Genomic DNA, 17,580 nt, shown 5'->3' with positions numbered 1-17,580 from the left:
GTCTTTCATGCCCCAGATTCCCACATTTAAGTGAATTGGCTGGTCCCACAGGAATTTCAGTCCTGTTTTATGTGCTCTTCAGAAATAAAGAAGAGACCTTTTTTGACACTTTACATTATAGAGACTATTTTCTTCTTCACTCTCCCTCCCCTTTCCACCCTTCTTTTCTCCCTCCCTTCCCATCCATCACATTCACACACACAAGCATTTTAAGTAATTTGTCCATGTTTTACATAGTAGACATTTCTTCTATCTGAATCATCAGACATGTCTCCGACCTTTATTCACATTCTGGAAACTGTAAGCACTACTTTTTAATATGTCTTTGTTAACGACTGTTGAATTGCCATTCTGTATAACTAAGCATCTGAATAAACTGGATTATGTTAATAAGCCAGAGGACAACACAAAAAATGGACTCAAGGAAAACACCACATTCATCAAGGCAACAACTCTGGCCTTGCTGGCTGAAGACTTTCCCACTGAGGCCAGTCTAGACATTGAAAGACTAGTTCATAAGTTATAACTGGGTTATAGCTTTCATATGAAAGCCATAAATTAGTTTCATAGTAGGGCTGAGTACATTGGATACTTTTTCTTCCATTCTTGAGATACTTTGCTAAGAAGAATATGTTCCAGCTCCATCCATGTAAACATGAAAGAGGTAAAGTCTCCATCTTTCTTTAAGGCTGCATAGTATTCCCTGGTGTACATACACCATGAGGGAGGGTGATTGGTGGGATTACACCTGTGGTCCATCTTACAAGGGTACATGTGAAACTTAGTAAATGTAGAATATAAATGTCTTAACACAATAACTAAGAAAATGCCAGGAAGGCTATGTTAACCAGTGTGATGAAAATGTGTCAAACGGTCTATAAAACCAGTGTATGGTGCCCCATGATCGCATTAATGTACACAGCTATGATTCAATAATAAAAAAAAAAAAGAAAGACTAGTTCATGTACTATTGGAAGTCTCTAAAACTCCCTGAAAGGCATAAAAGTACCCCAATATGCCTAGTTAATTCCAGTCTAAAGCGTCCTCCAATCAGGGCAGTGTGTAAAGCAGGGAAAGTTATTCTCTTCCATTCTCCAGCTTCCATATTGGTTCCTAGAAGCAGACAGTCACATAAATGATCTAATCATTTATGATTAAGCACTGGATCACATAAATGATCTAATATCTAGAATAGCAAAGCTATTCTATTGTATGGAAATGCTGAATTTCTCTTTCTTACATGGAATAAAATTTTAGAATTTTGCGAGGGAGCACACAGAGCTATATATCCAGGGGAGATAAGCCAAAAATGAATTTTCTATGTATGGACGCATTTTTTAGAGAAATTGGAATAGGAAGGGATATAAAAATTAGGATGACATATTGATGCCTGTGTCAGCATTCTGTCTGAGTCCTCTTTCTTTCTCTTTACTGCTTTTTGCAACCCTTGCAAGAACAAGTAGAGAAATCATTTGGGGCGAGTTTATGTGCACTGTTAGAAAAGAGATACGGGTGAGTGACTAGAAGATCGAGCCCTTACAGCACATCCAAGATAAGTGGATCCCATCTTGTTCTCTCACACTTACAAGTTGACTCACTGGAAGGTAGAGTGTAGACTTTGTGATATAAACGTAAATGGAAGGTGAATCTGGCCTCCCTTGACAGAATTGTAAGAACTAATTATTAAGAGGGACCCCATAAGTATGACTACTAAATATAATTGGCTCTGTAAATACCTAAACAACTTCATTATGGCAAACGCAAGTAATATTGCAGATGAAAATAATGCTACATCTGCGAAGAATGGGAGCTCTAAAATATACGGGGTGGTTATAATGATTCCTTAATGAAAACAATTTCCAGTAGTTGATTTTAGTTATTATGCTTGCTTTTTCGTATTTTCACATATGTTTTCCTTTTTTCTTTCTGTATGTATGACTTAAATGGAAGAATTGTTTTCCAAGTAAAACTTAATCCGTGTTTATCCACTTCTGTAAATAAACACTGTTGGCTCTTTGATGTTGAAGCTCCTTTTTTATGGAAGATCACAACTGGCTTCCAATGATGTGTTAGAAAAGGTTAGGACACCTGAGTCTTTGCTTCCCAGTGTCCAGAAAAAAAGGAATAACATTTTTTGGCATGAAGATTTTTATCAGAAAAGACCTGGTTCATTTAGGTTTTCTGATCAGAAACAGGAAATGAGTTGAGTTAAACGACACATGTAAATCTTTTAAATAATAACAATGATAAGAATTTGCCACAACCCCCTGTTCTCTCTGCAAGTTCTTACAGGTAAACTCAATGCATTTTATGGTTATTTTAATAGTTGCTATAATGGAGGACCTTAAAATAGCTATTGTGAAGACAGGCCAGTTTGCTGAAAGACTAGAATAATTTAACATCTACATTTATTAACATTATGATTTCACTATTTTCACACGTTTTTAGCTATTAGAGCAAAATTCAACTTCAGAAGACATACGAAGAGAGCTATGTGAGCGCCATCCAGGGTACATCGCAGACTACGCCTTCTCCTGGACCACTCTAGGAAAAAATGTTTTAAACAAATTCTGCCTTTCCAACATGACTCTTTTAGAGTCTTCTCTCCAAGAACTAAAAAAGCAATTCTCTCAGGTGAGTATAGATCTATTAATATAATCAAGATCTCACCAACAATATAAGGAGGGTCCTCTTTCTGTTCATGGAGCCTCAAAGTGATTGAACGTAAGTCAAAGACCAAATGTGTAGCCCGTGTGGACTGGGCAGTGCTGACTGGGACATCTGCCCACCTTTGGCACGTTTTCCTCACATATGGACACAATGTTTAATCTTAAGTACACACTGAAATTGGCATAAATGTATTTATGATCTATGTGCAAAAGACTTAATAAAAAAATAAATGTGAAGAATGGGGGTGACTTCAATACTGAACCAAAAATATTGCATTATGGTTAATGTAGATGAAATTGCTCTTCGTAGATGAAATTTAGTTTTGCTCTATGCTGAATAAAGAGTAACTGTTTGAAATCTTTAAGTGAGATTAGTGAGGATGTAACACAAGTTTAATAATTAACCGATTAGAGCCATATAACTATCAGAAGTAAGAATAATAGGTAATGTCTTTCTCTATACTCATTGACCTCAAATCTAGTTTGAAAAGCTAAATTTTGATGAAACAATATATCCTACTTCCCAACGTGTTACACATTAAAAGCAAGAACATTTTACTATGGAGTGCTAAAAACTGTTTGCATATGCTAGTCTGGAGTGATAGTTGTGAAAATAAAACACTAATAATCTACATTTAATGAAATCCCACATACAATGAAAGATCACAAAAAGTATTCAGAACTTCCTTGAAATTTTATAAACCAGAATAAATGAAACATGTCCACTTCTAATATTTTCCCCTTGATTCTCTGAATTTTATCATCAGTGTAATTTTATCAAATATCATAATTTGAAATACTATTATCATAACCCCAATCCAATGTAAAGCTCTTAACAATTCTTTCTTAACAAACTTGTCAGTCATGTAGAGTAGACTCCATAGTCAAAAATGCATTGTTCAAAAATCACATTCTCAGACCTTGAATTAAGACAAACCAAAAGCTTAACTTTGCTAGCATTTCTTTGGATGGAAATACAATAAAGAAAATACTTTACCTCTAGAAGTACTAGCTGGGTCCTATAATCCAAATCAAGAGCAAAAATCATAGTTTTTGTTTGTTTGTAGTACAGGGTGTTACTATGATACAGATTCATTCACTATAAATCATTTATGATGATAAAGTTCCTGGTGTTGCATGAGATCTTTGAAAATATTTTATTGCACTAAGTATATGAAATTGTAATGGAAAGCATTTTCCTAAACATGTATATGTGTACATATTATGAATATGTTGATATTAGATTTCTATGTCTTCATCTATATATTAGTTTCAAGGGTACTCCACTCAAATGATACAAGGTCTAGCAGTAAATATAGGGAAGATATGTCTGTAACTCATAAACCAGGTCCTAAAAAAAAAAAAATAAACTTTACTCAAAGGTAATTTTATTTTGGGAAATTACTTTTAATTCACAAATATATAATTTCAAATATTTTATATAAATATAACTTCGTTAACCAAACGTAAATATGTCCATTTCTGGAGCGATAGTGGAAAAATCCAATTGTGTTGAAGAACATTAGAAATGGTTGCAGTTTTTCCCAGTAAAAGATGGCCTCAAACTGACCATCGATGTAAAAGTCTAGATGTTTGAGGCTTTCAAAGACAGTAAGCCAGGTGGTTACAAATGTTAAAGTCTTTTTTCACTCCGTGGTTTTGTTTTTTAAGATATCAAGTGACCCCAACAATCAGAAGATAGTGTTTCAAGAAATGGTCAGAGCGTTATCCTTCTTCTCACAAGTACAAGAGCAGAGAGCTCTGTGGCAGTTTCTCTCCAGTTTTCCAAATGTGTTTCAGAATAATGTATCACTAAGCAATCTATTTGATGTTCTTCGAAAGGCAAACAGGTAAGGAAATGTAGGAATTAGATGGAATATTATTGTTCGCAGAAAAGTCTTTTTGTTGCTGTTGTGGTTACCTGTGAGGATCACTGCTAGGCAGGTTATTTAACCACATAGCAAACAATCCTTCAGCACCCTAGTGTAGATTTGAGCAATGAAGGTAAGTGTATTTGTTTAGTGAAGAAGAAACACACACTGTGGTTATCAGGGTTATTGAGGCATCAGTGAGGAAGCAAGGAGGAACACTAATCCCATCAGCGGCATCGCTGTTCGGTATCCCAGCGCTTCTGAGAATGAGGTCTACAGCAGGACCAGTGTGGATCGCAACAGTGGCTCAGGCTTATTCAGGGACAACCTGAGCTCTCTGCATCCGGCATTTAAACTATTGAAGAGTCATAGGCCTCTGGGTGTTTTGTTTGGTACCATCTATTATAAAACGACACTATACTATGGGTTAGAATTTTGTTCCAACCCACCTCAAGGAAGTTGGCCTCCCTTGTGCCCAGCTGGCTTATAAACCTTTCTAAGCCCAACAGAGTGGGTTGGCTTTGTTTGGCACATAGAGCAAAAGATTTTTAAAAACATTTGTAGAGGGGTGGCGCCTGTGGCTCAGTGAGTAGGGCGCCGGCCCTATATGCCGAGGGTGGTGGGTTCAAACCCAGCCCCGGCCAAACTGCAACAAAAAAATAGCCGGGCGTTGTGGCGGGCACCTGTAAAAAAAAACATTTGTAGAAAACCACTTGAAAAGCCTGCTTTTTTTCATAAAAGAGATTTGGGCATGGCCAGTGTTCAGAGTTTAACGGACAGTACTCAGGTTTTGACTGTCCTATTTAGCTATAACAATTTGAAAATGTGTGTTAAAGAAAAGAATTACCACATCAACAGTTATCAATTGTTAAGTACATATTACATGCCAGACACTTTACTGTTTCTATATACTACTGGATCTTACAACAAACATTATTTATTTTTATAAATGAAGCAACAGAAGGTCATAAAAATTAAATATTTGCTGATCATGCAATTAGGAAGGTTCAAGACTGGGTTTCTCAATTCTAGAACCCAGGCTTCCTCTCTAATAGGTCTTAAATAGCCTGGTTCTATTTCAAATGTTTAAAGCATCAAAAGAGATTATTCTTACTCTTAGAATGCTATTAAGAGCTTATGCCTGTTCAAAGACCTTATAATAAGCCCTTGTATTGATATACTAATCTATTTGATTCTTATGATAGCACTCTGAGATAGAGACAACAGATTCCTATTTTACAGAAGTGGAAACAGCTCTCATGGAGGTCAAATGATGTCCCCAAGTTTCTACAAATAGGAGTGGCAAAGCCAGTACCTGAACTCAAAGAATCAGAACCCATGTCCGTGCTCTGCTTATGAGAGCACACCTTTGCTGAAGTACAGAAGGAGAAAGCCATCAGGAAGTTTGATAACTTACATTCTTCCTGATTTACCTCTTCAGGAAATTTTCACTCACCCAGAATGTTGACACTTGCTCTTCTTCCTCTGATTTATATTCCTGTTTTATTTTAAGAGTTCTCAGTAGAGAAATAGTAAGACAAACTGATACTACTTGTACCAAATGTAGTACACAACAACTTTGTGCCTCAGCTACACAATCTAAAAGTTAAAAATACCAGGAGTCCCATCCTGAGTGTGGAAGGTGCAGCCTTCAGAGGCAGTTTCCCATACTACATTTTGATCCTCTTCTAGAGAGAAACACTACTCAATCAATCTTAACAAAGCCTTGTACACACACTCATTTTCATGGTTTCCACATTCTTCAATCATTATACTAAGTTTCTCAGTTTCACCTAGTTTCTCAGCAGCCTGAAAGATATTTGAAATGGCAGCCAGAATAACTAGAATAATTTTGGTATCTTTCGAAGTTAAGAGATTCATCAACGATTCTATTATGCCACAGTGAACAAGGTATACAATCTGTTCAACTGTTCTACCACTTGTATAGTTGGTCACAGCCCATACGGCTTCCTCTGCCGTCTGAAAGTCTGCCTTCGAGAGAACGCCAACAAGGAATGGGACTAGGCCATGATTCGCAGCTCGCTGTATCTGGTCCTGCCGGCCAGCTGTGATGTTTGACATCGCCCATGTAGCTTTCTTTTGAATGTTAGTTTGGGGGTTGGTCATCAGATTGGCTGTGTGGGTGCTAGGAAACATTGTAGGTGAAGGTTCCGTTTTCTGAGACTTGGTTATTAAGTATGGTGCAGCTACTCCTGATGTGTCATCTTTATCATGTGGTTACTTATGTGATCATCCCTGGACACTTTCAAACCTTTGTCACAACAAGAATCCTGCACCCCCATTAGATGCTGTGGAGCAGATTCTTCCTACTTTAGTGAGTGTCCTGCGCTATGATGATCCAGGGGTATTAGCAGATACTTGCTGTGCTATTTTCGACCTTACTGATGGTCTGAATGAACAGATTGAAATGGTTGTGAAAACAGGAGTTGTGCCCAACTTGTGAAGCTTTTGGGAACTGCCAATTGTGTCTCCTATACTAAGAGCCATGGGGAATATTGCCATTGGGACAGATGACCAGAGTCAGGTTGTGATTGATGCAGGAGCACTAACTGTCTTTATATTTATATTCTGTCTTAGAAAGCGAGCAGGTGCATCAATTATAGGAGAAAGGGAATAATTGGAAGTAGATAGCGCAGCAATGAAAAGCGTCAAAAGAAAATTCAGATTACAAATAAGGTATCACTGCAAACTCACTAGAATGAATAAAATTTTAAAAGATGGATAAGACCAAGTGTTGGCCAGAATGTGGAACAACTGAAGCTCTCGCACGAGGCGAGCTGGAGTAGAAAATAATACAGTCACTTGGAAAACAGTGTGGCAGCTTCTCATGAGGTTCAGTAGTAGATCCATGGGATCATTTTACTCTTGGGTATTTACCCAAGAAGATAAAAACATATTTCCTCACAAAGACTTGTGTGCCAGTGGTTATTTATTCATAATATGCAAAAGTTGAGGGAGGAAACAAATACCTATAAATAGAATAGTTAAACAAATCATGGATTATTCAGACATCGAAATTCTACTCAATAATTAAAAGAAGTACATTATTGAGGCACACATCTACATGGGTAAATCTCATTAGTATTATGTTGGCAAAAGAATCTACTCCCCCCCCCAAAAAAACCATACTGAATAGATCGATATCTTATTACTGCACATATAGGAATTTCTAGAATTGATAATATTAAGTCATGGTATTAGAAATCAGCATGGATTTGGGGGTAACAGCTGGAAACATGAAGAGACTTTCTTGGGGTGACTGAAATGTTTTCTATCTTAATTGTCACATTGGTTACATGAGTGTCAAGACTTAACACTTTCCACCCCATAGATTTATACAATCACAAATTGTCAATTTATCATTTAAAAGAACTGATTAAATTGCATGCTAATACATCTTATTGTATGTAAATTTTATTATAAAACAAGAAGTAAATAAAACCTAAAAATTCCACAAAATAATATTCACTAGGAGGTAGAAATCAACAAAACAGTTTAGGCGTTATTTTGGTGTAGTGAATTACATTGTGCTGTGGCTATTTTAAATCCCTTGAAATTTAAAATTATTGCATATCTTAGCATTATGTAATAGAAAATAATGCCAAGTAATGATTATAAATGTAAAGCAGTCTACAGAATAATGAAAACAACTTCCAGAGAAATAGCTTCAACTCAGGTAATTCAATAGCAAAAAACAAAGAATCCAATTTAAAAAAGGGCAAACGATCTGAATAGATATTTCTAAAAATAAGACAAGCAAATAGCCAACAGATATATTAAAAAATGATCAACATCACTAATCACTGGGGGGAAATGCAAATCTAAAAGCACAATGAAGTATCATCAAACCTCAGTTAGAACTGCTATTATCAAAAGGACAAAAAAATAACAGATGCTGGTGAGGTTGCAGAGAAAGGGGAACTCCCAATCACTGAGGGTGGGAATGTAAGGTAGTACAGACATTGTACAAAACAGTGTGGAGTTTCCTCAAAAAAATTAAAAATAACCAGGCACCGAAAGACAAACACTGCATGATCTCACTCTCACTTGGAATCTAAAAAAGTCGATGTCAGCCCAGCCATGGGGGCTCACGCTTGTAACCCTGGCACTCTGGGAGGCAAAGGCAGGAGGATTGCTTCAGCTTGGGAGTTCAAGACCAAACTGAGAAGGAGCAAGACCCCCTCTCCACTAAAAATAGAAAAATTATCTGATGTTATGGTGCGCACCTGCAGTCCCAGCTACTCGGGTGGCTAAGGCAGGAGGATCACTTAAGCCCAGGAGTTTGAGGTTGCTGTGAGCAAAGCTGATTCCAAGGCACTTTAGCCTGAGTGAGACTCTATCAAAGAAAAAAAAAAGTCTGTATCATAGAAGTAAAGACGAGAATGCAGTAATCAGAAGCTGAGATGGGGGGAGGTGAAGATGGGGGACAGTTGGTCGGGGGTAGAAAGTTACAGTTAAATAGGAGGAATACATTCTAGGGTCCCATTGCACAGTTCAGTGATTAAAATTATGTGCTGTATAAAATGTTTGTGGTTATGGATATGCTAAGTACACTAGTTTGATCATTGTGTTTTGTATACCTTTTCAAAACATCACACCGTACCCTTTACCCTATTAGTTGGTACAATTATGTGTCAATTAAAAAAAAATGCTTCCAGCTTCAAATTATTTTGAAGCAAATAACTTTCAACATTTAAAAGATTTTATTATTGGAAGAACATTTGACGTGGGGATCTACTACCTTAACAAATGTTGAAGTTACTACAGATAAAATGTTACAGCAGCTCTCCAGAGCTTATTCATCTAGATTAACTGAAACTCCACACCTGTTGGTTAGCAACTCTCATCTTCCTTTCCTCTCAGTCCCTGGAAATCATCATTTACTCTTTAACTATTTTAGACACCTCACATATGTGGGATTCTGTAGTATTTTCCTTTCTGTGACTGGCTTATGTGATAGCATGATGTCTTCATGTTTCATCCAGGTAGCTGCTTATTGCAAAATCTCCCTTTTGTAAGACTACATAGTATTCTATTGAATGTATATCCCACATTTTCTTTATTCATTCCTCTGGTATGGACATTTAGTTTGGTTGCATGTCCTGGCTGTTGTGAATAGTGCTGAACGGCAGTGCTAATACATTTTTGAGAACTCTACCCAGAAATAGGATTGGTGGGTCATATGGTAATTTAGTTTTAATTTTTTGATGAACTTCCTAATGTTTTCCATAGGGGCTGTACCATTTTATACTCCTACTTGTGGTGTGCAAGGGTTCTGATTTTTCCATATCCCTGTCAACACATGTCTTTTGTTTATTCAGTAGTATTTATCTTGACAAGGGCAAGATCATATTGTGGGTCTGATTTGCACTTCCTTATTAGGTAGTGATAATAATTCTATACTTCAAATATCCATTGACTGTGTATATGTCTGCTTTGGAGAAATGTCTGTTCAAGCCTTTAGCCCATTTTTAAGTTGTGTTGCTTTTTTATTTTTTATTTTGTGTTGGAGAAGTTCTTTCTATATTTTGAAAATTAACCCTTTCCCAGATAGATGGTTTCCAAATATTTTCTCCTATTATCATGTAGCTTGCCTTTACGGCAGAGTAGCATTTGACTCTTATCTAAGTTGAATAACTTTAATTAATTTAAATTTAAAAAACTGACAGTTGGTTCAGTTACTGGAAAACTTTTTTTTAGTATATTTGGAACAACTTGGGTACATGAATCCACTATTTTACTTGTAAATATAATAAAATATATAGAGAGATTAAGAATTTTCAATTAAAATTTAGCATCTGCATTGAAATGCCTCATAAGATTTCTGGCAATTAGATACTCCCAGGACCACCAAGCTTGGATGTGAACTTGAGAGGAGCTGAGCTGGCCTGGGTCCCTTCTAAGAACTCAGAACCCTGCCAGCACCTTAAGAGCCCTCCATGCCTCATCCAGTCACTACTTTCTCCCAAAGAGACAGAGTTTCACTTTATCGCCCTCGGTAGAGTGCCGTGACGTCACACAGCTCACAGCAACCTCCAACTCCTTGGCTTAGGCGATTCTCCTGCCTCAGCCTCCCGAGCAGCTGGGACTACAGGCAAAGCTAGGAATTTTTTAAGTAAAGGTAGAAGCAAGAAAACAAGGAACACTCAATCTGTGCTTTCAAATATCAGAGAAACACAGAAAAATGGAATGCTTTCTTTTTTTGTAATATGCATGAATATAATATTTGAATTGGTAATATTAGTACACGTATATTGAGCTGAGACTTGATTACACAGATGTTCATCATGTTTTTATTCTTGCACATTTTTGTATCACAAATATTTCATAAGTATATGTAAAATGTTATAAAGCATTATGGTGGCTTTATAGTGTTTTCATTACACTATTTATTTTCTTTTTATTAAATCATAACTGTGTACATTAATGCAATCCTGGGGTACAATGTGCTGGCTTTATATACAATTTGAAATGTTTTCATCAAACTGGTCAACATAGCCACTGAATGCTTTCTTGCCATAAACATAGTCTTCTTCATCAAAGCAAGCCCTATAAATGCATTTCATATTGACTTTAGGAAAAATTCTTTGCCATCATTAATGAAGTTCTATAATAAATCAGTAAACACTCATTGAACCCTTATTCAATACTGCTAATAAAGCACATGTCTTGTCCTCACTTCCTGAACCTCATATAACAACACTAAAGTTATAGACATGGATAACTATCAAAAAAAAAGAAATGCCTCATAAGTTCAAAGACTTAGTATAGTATATGCAATATTACAGATAAGATAATTTATTAGTAGTTTTATATCACTTAAATGCTAAAATGATAATATTTTGGATGTGTTGGCTTAAGTAAAATATATTATTAAAATTAATTTCATCTGTTTCTTTTTAAACTTTTAGTGTAATTGCTAAATTCTAAATTAAACATGTGGTTTACATTACATTTCTCTGGGAGAGCCCTTTATAAAACCATCTTTCAAAGGCAGCTGTTTATTGTCATTATTCCTCTAATGCTGACAGTGTCATTAGAAGTCATAATTTCCTCACAAATGACTATATTTTATCATCAAGTTTTGGTCTCAATGGTATTTTTTAGCCTTTTTTGGAACAAGTAATAGGGACATATGGAACCCATAGGAATGTTCATTATTTCCTCCAGCAACTTTTCTTAAGTTCAGTCACCAAAATCAGATTGTGTAATGTTAAGGTTATGAAAGAAATGAGCAGAAATAAGCAGTCTCAAAAGTCAAGGAGGATATATAAAAAACACATATGGTATAGAATACCACGAAAGTGTACACATACCCTGTGTCTATTGCTGGAGTGAGCTTCACTGCATGGAACTTCACAATAGGAAATTGTTAACAAAACCTCTTTGTTGCTAAGATTAATTAAAGCATTAATTAAAGCATTAATTAAAGCCATGGTTGTGTATAAATCACAATAGTATTTATGAAATTTAGACATATTTGTGCAATAACAACATTTCTTTAAAAATATACTGACTGTAATGGGAGTAAAAGATACTTCCTAAGTAACTAGTTCCTTTTTGGTGTTATACAATGACATTGAGCATAAATTCATTTTATGATTATTTATCCCAGTATAAACTGCCCATCAGGCTCAGTGGTTCATGTCTGTAATCCTGGCACTTTGGGCGGCCAAGGTAGGAGGATCATTTGAAGATATGGCTAGCCTGAGCAACATAGCAAGATCCCATCTCTTAAAAAAGAAAATAAGTTTCATAAAGACAATATCAATTAGTATAGATATTAATTTTGAACTACCTTAGCAGTATTGTCTATGAGCTACTTTAAAAATAGAATAGTCTTTAATTAGGGCAAGCTCCATTTTTTTCCTAAAAAATTACCAATTGTTCAGCAAAGATAAATATTTATCAAATGCTTACATAATAATAATTTCTGAAACCGGATTCTTTATTTGGGTTTAATTTTTAATGAAAATAATGTCAAATGTTTAATTTTCCCCTTTAATTGATAAAAAAGAAGTATCCTTTCATTGAAAGTTGCTTTCCCTAACCACTTATCTGTAAGTCATAGAAAAACCTGATATGAACTTTGCTCTGTTATTTTAGCCCTGTGAGTCCTGAGATTTTGGAAGTCTCGAAACTGAAAAGTGCCCAGTCCTGATTTAAGAACACTTTGTTGGAATTTTGTACATGAACAGACAAACAAGTAATTAAACTACAAAAACAACACCTTTCTTTTATGTTATAAGAATAATTTTCTACACTGCAGCCATTTTCTCCTGGAATAACCTTTTGTTTCTATCTGCAAACCCTGAACACACAATCTGATTTAATTGTTTTTCAACTCCTTAGTGCGCTGCTGGTCATACAGAAGGTTTATCCACGTGTCACAACTAACGAAGGTTTCAGAACCCTCCAGAAGTCTGTTAAACATCTGCTGTACACTCTGGACTCCCCAGCTCAAGGTATTATATTTCCATCTTGCAGTATTAAATTCAGTGTCACAAAGCCCACTGGAAACATAAAGCAGAGTGCAACTAAAGTAATCATGTAGAGAGGATATTATTCTTAGGCAAGGACATATGCTACAAATAAATCTGGATCTCCAGCTAATCAAAATGTGGAGAAAGGAAGAATGGGCAAAAAGAGCAAAGTATGAGTTTCTAGGGGTTTTATTTAGGTGAAAATATGCTATTATGCTATTTATTTAGCTTGTAAAACTATGTTTATGCTTGGTGTGGAAAATAAATATTGGGGAATAACCCTCAATAAATGTTTCTACTGCTTCTTTTTGGAACAACAGTCTAAGCTGACATGCGGTGTTTTGCCTTTATTACTACAGTTCGATTTTTAATCAAGAGGAATCTTTCATTCATAAAAATATACCCCTCAATCAACCATCATGAAAAGGCATAATGGACTTCAGCACATGAGTAGATCAGTGTAAGTCCACCGTCATCCTAGTAAGACAAGGTAGACCAGGTAGTTAATGAGCCAGAAGACGCCCCCTTGGCATGTCTAGAATAGCATTATTTACCACTGACATAGAAACACAAAGTATATACACAGACACACGAAAAGTTTGGGGATGTAATAAATAAATCCCTACTTGCCAAGTGAAATGTTTGGTTAACATTGACCTCTACCTGACTGAATTTAGAATCATGCCTTCTTAAGTGAGTTTGTCACCTTTTTAGTGTGTAAACTTGTACCTTTGGATTATAAAGTAAGTGTTCTGAAAACATCAGGTCAAAAGGCAATGGATTATTCATTGTATTTTCTTAAAATATAACTTTTCATATAAAAGCACATCTGTGAAGGCTTTGAAGAATTCTCACTCTTGTGTCCTAGTATCTGTTAGACTGCAGCATTTTTTTTTATTAAATCATAAACATATAGGTCATGTACACATTAATGCATTTATGGGGTACAATGTGCTGATTTCATATAGAATTAGGAACGCTTACATCGCACTGGTTAAAATAAGCATTTTTTTGTATCTATAATTATGGAACTAAGTAACAATTAGTTTGAAGACGAGCTGTTGTTAAATTTATTTATTTTAGGATTTTATTCAACAAAAAGGAATACAGAAGGAGTAAAATGCACCAGAGCTACTGGCAAAGGGAAAGACCCAAGTTGGAAGTCTTCACTGTTGTTAAATTTAATAGCCTTGACATACAGTAGAAAAATAGGCCTACTCTTAAAAAAAAAAAAAAAAAGTCCAGGAAATAAAACCAGACAGTGCACTAACAAACACTAATTGCTTCCTCTGTCTTCTTTTTATATTTGCATTCTAAAGACTTGAGAACTTCACGCATCTCCTTACCATCCTTTTCATCTTGAGACTCACACCTTATAATTAATATAAAGTGATAAAGTTAATTTTTTTTTTTTTTAACAAAAGACAAAAGCTCGCCAGTGCCTTCGAAGCCCGGGAAGTAAGCAGCACTCCTTAGTAACTAGGCGGCAAAATACTTTTCTTGGTGAACAATGTAATTCAGTCATCTTCAATATTTAACAATGGCCATGATTTAGGTCTGTGAATATGCTAATGATTTTGGCAAGTACTAAAACATGTCTGGGTAGTCAAGATGACAAGGAAATACATCAAGGAAATGTATTTTGATCTGTAAAATTTAATGTGATTAACTTTTATTTGTTTTTATATTTAATAAACTTGTGATTTCATAAGGCTGGAGAAACCAATGTAAATGCATTAATTTTAGTTCCTAAACATCATTAAACCCAAACCTCTACCTGCTTGAGCAGAAATTTTATAGCCTTTGAAAATCCTCCTGGTTATTTCTGGGAATCTTGCGGGAACCTGCACTTGCCATTGAAGGTTGAACTACTGACTCTAGTTCAACAGTGCAGTAGTCTGGACCCCAGTGCAGACACCTGCCCTGTTGCCAGGCTACACCATGCTTACTTCTCATGGTGTTCAGAAGAATTTTGGAAGAGAATATCATACTTTCTCCCCTGATTTTACACTCTATTATGCTGGAATGGGGTGGTATCTCCCCGTTGCTTGGGCCTCTCTAATGTCTCATGGGGTGAAGATAGCTTTGTGGGTCTCACACTCTCTTAAAAATAGGGAAAATAGTGTGGTGCCTGTGGCTCAAAGGAGCGGGGCACTGGCCTCATATACCGAAGTAGCAGGTTCAAATCCGGCCCTGGCCAAAAACTGCAAAAAAAAAAAAAAGGAAAATAATAGGTAGTATTTAATGTGTCAACCCTGAGTGCTTTATTATTTTAAATTCCTTTCATCTCCAAAATTACTCTCCAAGACACAATTATTATCTCCTTTGCAAAGACAGATACTGAGGCATGAGGGGGCTGGGCACTTGGCCTATGTTACATATTCAGCAAGTGTCTAAACAGAGTAGAACCTGGATCTGTCTGTCCCCAAAGTTGGGTCCCTTGAGCTATTTTATGGATGGTCTCACTTACATTTTTTCTGGGACATAGACACACTGTATCTAGGGCATATCACTGGGACATGCAAGTGTATCTGCTTAACCTCAGACCTGGGCCCACTCAGAGTTGGACTTCCCACATGAGCGTTATTTCAGAGCTATGCCTCATTCCTCTCCACTCTATGATTTCCATACGCCTGCCTCGCCCCATGTCTGTCTCTGCTCCAACATGAATTATGAGCACACGTCAAGGTTTCTTCGGAAGTCTTCTCAGCAGCCGTGACAATAGAAGATGCTAATTAACACTTGAAAATAAGGTTGTCTCTCACTTCCTATGTTAGGGGATCTAATTCTCGGCTGTGTCCTAGCTAGGATCCCTCCTACCCAGGTAATAAGCTTCAGTATTTCCATTTATAAATGCTGAGTTTGGAGAGCAGAGATTACCTTTGTGACTCATTGGAATTTGCTCTTTTGCAAAGTAGTAAATTACATAAAATTATGCTTTTACGTAGAAAACAATCCTTTTTGATGAGAAGAGGTTATCTCTGGATGGTATTTCTTTCTACATTTAGGGGCAGTACTTTTAAACATGCCCAGTCCTGCAAAGGAAAAAGAAGTAAGATTTCACTTTTTCAATTTTTTTCCACTTCATAAAGACCTGTTGAGTATAGTATTTCTTTCAAGATACTTGATAGTCCTCAGTGGCCAGAGGGAAAAGTCCCTATTTAATGTCAGGGTCAAGTCTGTCATTGATAGTATAAAGTTAATTTTCGGTTACATATTTTACTAACTTGATGAAAAAGAGAAATTCTGTAACCATTTAGTATACAAGTGCCAATGAACTTGCTCAGCATCAGATGGGAGTTAAAAATGAGCAAGATTCATAATTGCTAAGACATGGAAACAGCCCAAGTGTCCATCGACCCATGAATGGATTAACAAATTGTGGTATATGTACACCATGGAATACTATGCAGCCATAAAAAAGATGGAGACTTCACATCTTCTATGTTTACCTGGATGGAGTTGGAACATATTCTTCTTAGTAAAGTATCTCAATAATGGAAAAGAAAGTATCCAGTGTACTCAATACTACTATGAAATCAATATATAATCACCTACACATTCATAACAAAACTATAGTCCAGAAAGTAGAAGGGAAGAGGAGAGAGAGAGAAGGAGGGAAGAAGGAGGAGGGGGGTGTTTGGGGATCCTTACCCAATGTGCATGATGCAATGCACATTTCAAAATTATTAAGGAAAGAGTATAATTGTGATGGATGTGTTAATCAGTTCAATGTAAGCATTTCACATTGTACATCAAATCAGTTCACTGAACCTCATAAGTGCATCATCGTACACAGTTATGATTAAATAAAAACAAACAAACAAATAAGTAAATAAATAAATATCAGAAGACCACCTTTAAAAAAATGAGCAAGATTTGATCTTGTCAAAACAAGTTTGTATACTTTTACATTGCAGAAGCATAAATCTCAATAGATTTCTATCTTCGGTTATCCTATATATGGGAGCCAATAAATAATAGGTATTACTATTATTACTATTACGACTTAGATGTTTTTATTCTGGGCATCTTCATTCTTGGCCCCTTTACCCGCTGATGCATTGCTATCATGACAGCAATAATATTCAGTGGCACCTTGAGCAGAGCACAGGAGAACTCCACTCCACTGAACAGGAAAACTGAAAAAGCCACTCTAGCAGTTTCCAGGGGCCGTACAAACATTGCTTGCACTGTACTGATACAGGAGACAGACAAGGAAGTCTTAAGTTCTAGGCAGTCCTTTATACTCATGTGCCAGTTTAAATAAACTAAACAATCAGTATCAGAAAAGCATAGATAATTGCCTAGTTTTTGCTAGGACCTTCTAAAAAGGCTTTAGAATCCACTAACTAGAGACAAGAGAAAAACCATTAAGACTGGTAATAAAATCCCCCCTTAACAGAAGTCAGGTCAATGTTTAAAATGACAGCGTTGAAGTGTACTGGATTATTCAGAAGGAATGAGTGAAGTCTGCAGAGAAGACTCAAATAAATGTATCATTTCCTTAAAGGAGCTGAATTAAAGCAATGGATT

The 17,580-nt window shown here is 36.1% G+C and overlaps 1 protein-coding gene across 1 annotated transcript in view; it reads left to right on the top strand.

The window, feature by feature from the left end:
• The window catches only part of ABCA12 (ATP binding cassette subfamily A member 12), a 192,710-nt gene that overhangs the window by 69,713 nt on the left and 105,417 nt on the right, over nt 1-17,580 (top strand). Inside the window, exons 6-8 of the mRNA XM_053597805.1 lie at nt 2,449-2,634; nt 4,341-4,519; nt 12,914-13,026. Coding sequence (XP_053453780.1) covers nt 2,449-2,634; nt 4,341-4,519; nt 12,914-13,026 — 478 coding nt within the window. The remainder of the gene's footprint in view (nt 1-2,448; nt 2,635-4,340; nt 4,520-12,913; nt 13,027-17,580) is intronic.

The sequence above is a fragment of the Nycticebus coucang genome, chromosome 7 (assembly GCF_027406575.1).
Source record: "Nycticebus coucang isolate mNycCou1 chromosome 7, mNycCou1.pri, whole genome shotgun sequence".
Classification (NCBI taxonomy): domain Eukaryota; kingdom Metazoa; phylum Chordata; class Mammalia; order Primates; family Lorisidae; genus Nycticebus; species Nycticebus coucang.
Note: the sequence above shows the minus strand (reverse complement) of the source record. Positions and strands in the feature narration are given on the sequence as shown.